The 5,965-nt window shown below is 45.3% G+C and overlaps 1 protein-coding gene across 1 annotated transcript; it reads right to left on the reverse strand.

Moving 5' to 3' along the window:
• Positions 1–3,137: 3,137 nt before the first annotated feature.
• On the reverse strand, positions 3,138–4,466 carry LOC134531331 (uncharacterized). The gene has a single exon (XM_063367026.1). It carries the CDS (start codon positions 4,464–4,466, stop codon positions 3,138–3,140), a length of 1,329 nt encoding a protein of 442 aa, XP_063223096.1.
• Positions 4,467–5,965: the final 1,499 nt, after the last annotated feature.

The raw sequence follows: 5,965 nt of genomic DNA on the forward strand, positions 1-5,965 counted from the left end.
AAGGTTTTCGTGTGCCGTTGCGAGTGTGTGGATTAGCACCGTCAGCTCTGAGTTCATCGCTCCGAAGTTTGTCTGCCGTCGTCGGGAAGTGCTGACTTGCAGCGCGCTCGAGTGTTGGGTCACTGCAGGAGTGGTTGAAGAGAGCGTCATTAACCGAGGACGGGAACAGAGGGTGATTAAGCTAGAGTAGAGTATTTACATCGGCACTGATGTATGTCTGTGACGAGACTCGTTTCAAGACTGGCTTTAGTAGAACTTTGGTAGAGTTTAACATGTAGAGAAGGTTGAATACCTAATAGTCAGGCCGTACTGCACTGAGAGGTCTCCGGTTCAGAGCTATAGAGAGTAGGAGCACCCAACAACAACAGCTGTTAAGTGCAGATCAGTGTGATAGGAACAAATAGAGGGATTAATGAAATGAACAAGCATGCAGTAGTATTTGAGTGCCCTTCACGACTTTCCTTCGCAGTTATAACTGTGCATGGCGTCCACACACACTCAGGAATTAGTACGAGACAGTCATAGAGGAATTGTTACTTTGGTCAGTTTTTGCGAAATTCATGAAAAAAAAAAAAGCAGTCTAAACATGTCAGGAAACTATTTTTCAAGTTTATACTGGCACTGACCTCTGAAAATAAACCAATTTTTCTATGTAAAATTACTTCGTATAATGCACGGTGAGTCTATAGACAGGCGCAATGACTTACTTATGGACGTCGGTACAAACAATCATTTACTACAGATAGTGAATCCGCACTATCGAACAGCAAAGTCACAGGTAGGAGAAAGTAAACTTCTGGCCATGACATGCTGACTTCAATATTAAGGTTCCTTGCAACTGGCATGAGCTTACAAGGACTGCGATTCTGTCTAAACCATAATATATTGATTCCCGAAACATGTGCAGCTATCTACAGGGTTCTACGCAAGGATTACTTGGAGTTTTCCGCACGATCTACATCCTTGTATTTCTCTAGCAATGCTTCGTACGTTTGCCATTTCATATCCCTATTACGATAATCTTCACTTCTAACTCTCCACAAACCAGGTTAAATTTTAAATAATTAGTTCAATAAATCTAACAAAAACACCTTAAAGCACTGGCGAAAGTCATATATCTTCACCATCTTCAAAAACAAAACAATTAAAAATTTGTTTATCTGGGATGAAAACTGCTGTCTAGGCGGAAGGAAGGCGGAAAGAGCGTCCACGCGCACCTACTTATCGGTGGGACGTATCGAATTTCCTGCGCAGTTATCTGAGGTTTCAATTATTTTGCTCAATTTTTCGCCTCCATGATCCTTCTTTTCACAGGACTGTGCAGTTCACGCGGTTTTCCTGTCCACGAGCTACGTCTTGCCTGCAACCACTTGATTGCGCGGGTAGAACGTTGTTCAAAACGTTGCGTGTAGACCGGTCTTAAGGCAAAGCCTAATCTATCAATTCGAAGATACATAATCCCACCCAAAACGATCCCAACCTTCCCCGTATACCTTATTCCCACTCCTCCTTCACACCCTTCCTTGCCCGTATAGGAACATATTTATTCATTTATTATTACATACAGAAAGCAGGTACGTTTTTAAGGGTCGTTGCCCAGAAGGACGAATAACAAAGCAGTGGGGGAGGCTACACTGAAACTCGTCTCCCGTGAGGGAGACAGCAGAGTGCAGCACGGGAAGGAAAATTAATCTCACTCCTCCTTATCCCCCTTCCAACCAGAGTTAAGTCTGGTGGTGCCAGAAACAAAGATCACACTCACCCAGCCAAAAGATGACCTTCACAATTCAGTTCATTACCTTGTGAAATTACTGTGTGTATCTTAATAAACAAGAGTGGGCTATACAATTATTTAAAATTTACATTTTATACTTATCGTGCCATAATACAGTTAATACAATTTGGTTTTTTAGGAGTAATGGATTCACTATAAAATAGTCTATAGAAGAACTTCTGAAAACCCCGAGAAAAAAAAGTTCCCAGGGTGTCAGTGACTAGCACTAATTTATTTTTAGTGTGACTTTGCGCTTCCATACTTAATTTAAAATGCTATTGGCCATTGAGTTATATTCGTAAAACTCACGGCTAAAACCCTATCGCTGGACTTGTGGTGGCCCTCAAGGTTTACTGTTATTAGTCTACATGACGCAACTATTTGCATCTCATACACTCTTCATTATACGAATTTGAAGGAGACTGACGAGTGCGTTCCAAGCTACATTTTCAGGTGGCGGTACTGGCTCGTCATGTATAATAACGATGAGACTTTGATATTCTGCGCTTAGGCCCATCATTTTCTTACAGATTGTTAGTATAAACGCTAATATCAGATGACACAAACTATAACATAGTCTACGTATTTGTTAACGTTAGGCAATATTCATGAAAAAATATAAAGGTTTTCTTTTCTGTGACACATACAATGCTCAGAGAGGTTCAAAATGTGTAGCGGAGGAAAGTTCTTTAACAAATAATAATTGTTTTATTACGAACAAAGTTCCAGTAATTGATATTCATAGTGCAATTTTCTAAGTTCTCGTAAATATGAACATATTTCAAAACTTCACAGCTATCTTTGAATAAAGTTTAAAAACCTTGATAAATGAGGTAGGCTATAAACATACTGTCTAAATAATTTTGAGTTCATTAGCAGGAAGGCAGAAAACTAGTAAAAGAGTTTTACTACAACTCTGATTCGTATAAATGATCATGATATTCATGTTAATGATTAATTTCGCGGTTTTGTAAGGTAAGGTAGGCTTAATTCAATTAAATGTGTAACTATAAGAATTAATTTTTTTCATCGCGTAACCAAGAAAATGCATGCAGGATATCAGATGTTATATATTTAAAAAAAATGTTTTAAATTATTATTTGATTACTTAAGAGTATTTTATTGTATTTCCGGTTGATATTTAATGTTTTTTTTAGCCATAGATATGAAAATTTTCACCATCGAATAATCCTAAAACTACAGTAGATTTCAGTCGCCATAGGAGGAATAGATGCTGCTGGGAGAAATGAAAAAATACATTTTCCAGGCGTCATTAGTACCTACTCGACGATTCAATAAGAGCCTCAGATATTTTTGAAGCATGGCAGTGAAAACAGCAAGGCAAGGGAGGTGAATGTTGGGCCTAGTCGAGGAAGCCCCTGGCATCGAAGACCCGCAGGAGCTTCTGGATCTCGGCGACGTACTCGCGGGAGTAGAAGGCCCGCGGGTCGATGTCGGGCGAATCCCCGATGACGTCCTGCATGGCTGGCGCGCGGCCCGGCCCGCTCAGCACGAAGGGCATGATGCTGCAGGCGGCGAACAGGCCGTAGAACTCCCTGCGGCGCACCTCGTGGCGGAGCTGCTGCAGCGCGGGGAGCAGCTCGGGGTGCCCCAGCACACGGAGGGTGCCCGTCAGCGAGGCGTGGTACCAGGCCAGCAGGTCGTCCCGGTGACCCGCCCGCACCTCGGGCGAGGGGCTCGTGTACAGGAAGTACAGCAGGTCGACGGCCGGTGACGTCACGTACGGCATCTGGAAGTCGACGAACCGCGCGGCCACGGGGCGCTCCTCGGTGTGCGCGAACATGACGTTGTTGACCCACAGGTCGAGGTGGTTGACGGTGTTGAAGGACGACTCGTCTCGCGACATGGCCCGGACGACCTTGTGGAAGTAGCCCGGGGAGAGCTGGCGCAGCTTGCGGCCGCACGCCTCGTGCCCGGGCCAGCCCTCGGCCGCGACGCCCAGAGCGGAGAGGGTGTTGGTGAGCAGCCGGCGCACCCCGCAGTCCGCGGCGGCCGCGAAGGGGTTGTCCCTGAAGGGCGCGACGACGTCCGGCCGGCGCGCGGCCAGCACCGCCGCCGCGCCGTGGAACCTGCCCAGGGTCTCCAGCACGAGCCGGCAGTGCGCGAGGTCCAGCCCCAGTCGCCGGGGCGCCGTCGCGAACCCCAGCGCCGCCAGGTCCTCCATGGCGAGCCGGGGCGCGGGGGCCAGCTCCCAGCACAGCCCCTGGGCGGCGACCCTGGGGCAGCCGGCGCCCAGCAGGCGGTGCAGCTCGGGCAGCAGCGACGAGTAGGCGGCCACCTCGCGCGCGAAGATCCCGCAGTCCAGCACCATCTGCCGCACCGGCCCCTCCGCCGGCAGCGCCTTCACGATGAAGGACGCGCTCTCCGGCGCCCCGCCGGCCCTCGAGAACTGCGCGCGCACGCGGTACATGAGGCTGAAGTAGTTGTCGCCGGGCGACGTGGCCATGCAGACGGTCGCGCGCCGCACCGCGATGTCCTGGTCCCGCGACCCGCTGCTCGCCGCCTGCAGCGCCTTCTTCAGGAAGCCCTCGTCCAGCCAGGACACGTCTCCCACCACGTCCTCCGCCAGGGTCACCGCGCTGTCCATCTGCAGGCTGGTGGGCACACAAGTGTCCTTCAGGCCGCCGGGTCCTGGGCCATCGTGTTTGGCAGGACCTAAGTTCGTCCTCATTTCGGCTCTCTTTTGCTTTCCGCAATCTCTCCAGGCAAAAACTAACACAGTTCCCCCTCTGTTTCTGTCTTTAACGTGTAATGGCATTGCTTTCAACCATTTTCAATTTATAATTCTTTGTTAGTTAGTATTATTAACATCTTGTAACACAAGGCACAAAACATTCATTAAAATCATTTTCTGATACTGCAAGAGAGTTAACGTCAATAGTAATATTACATTTGAAAGTTAGTCTTAAAAGCGCACGCGTCAATGATTCTTGTTGATTGCGCAGGAGAAACGATTTCTCACAGACAATCCCTAGCAGCCTAAATCCTAATAATTAATGCGCATGAAAGTATGTCCGAATGAAGAAAACTAATTATTACTATATAATAAAAATAATCTTTTTCCAAAAACCGTCAGTTTGTATCCCCATTTAATAACTTACCTGAAGAAAATTCTTGTAATTGTCTAAGAATTATGAAGCGTTCTCTTGACTCTGAGCTGTCTTATAAACGACTAAGGAAATGTGTCAGCATGATAATAAAAAACTCGTTTTACATCAGAACTGCCACTCATTCCTTTACGCCCGACATGGCTGACAGCTCGCCGACAGAATCCTATCTCCCTAAGGGCAAACAGAAATACTACACTTACTACTTATCTATTTCGCTGATAAGATACAATTATCGCCTGACCAGTAATTTCAGAGCCGATTATAATTAAAATATCTTGGTTCATTCCAACAGTTATAACTTGCAGTTACAAAATTCTTTAACTTAAACAGCAAAAGCATGAAACAAATCGTGATTTTAGCCCTGATAAATAAAAACATTTTAATTTATTATGCAAGAAACCAAATTGCCTAATTTTCGTTCTCATTATTAATTTACTACTTAAGCCAGCTTTAATTACAAATGCTACTATAAAATTTCAACAGCATCACTTTTAATAACCTTGTCTAAATTTCACACTCCAAGTCCCTTTTACAGCCGAAAGTTTTGACTTCACATCAATTTTAGATCATTCTATCTATTTTAGGTAGAAACTGTATGGTTGTTAGTTAGCCGCAGAATTAGTCCGAAGTCCGGTTTTCATTTGGTCTGGTATGTAATCCGTACATTCCAGGCTAAAGCATGGACGAGTCCAGTAGCGGGGCGGGCGTAAAGTGTGTGTGTAAGCAATGCAACAAACCATAATTATTTAAACTTCTAACGATTACATACATACATTTAAGCAAACTAATATGCATACAAAAATAGATGAATTTTAATACGAATTGTATTACCTATAACTAGAGACCTGCAAAATTCGCGGATTCATTGACCTCCAGGATATACTCTACTACACTCTACACACTCGGGCAAATGCCAACTGTTCATTGGCTGCTGACTTGTGAGACGTCTCGACCGAGTGTCTGTGATTCGACACTTCTTTGAGCGAGGGTCTCTAATTGGTCCTCATTACTCCAGATCAACAGTGAACCAATTGCAGAAGCAGCGCTAAGGTATAATAAT

The sequence above is a fragment of the Bacillus rossius genome, chromosome 3 (genome assembly GCF_032445375.1).
Source record: "Bacillus rossius redtenbacheri isolate Brsri chromosome 3, Brsri_v3, whole genome shotgun sequence".
NCBI lineage: Eukaryota > Metazoa > Arthropoda > Insecta > Phasmatodea > Bacillidae > Bacillus > Bacillus rossius.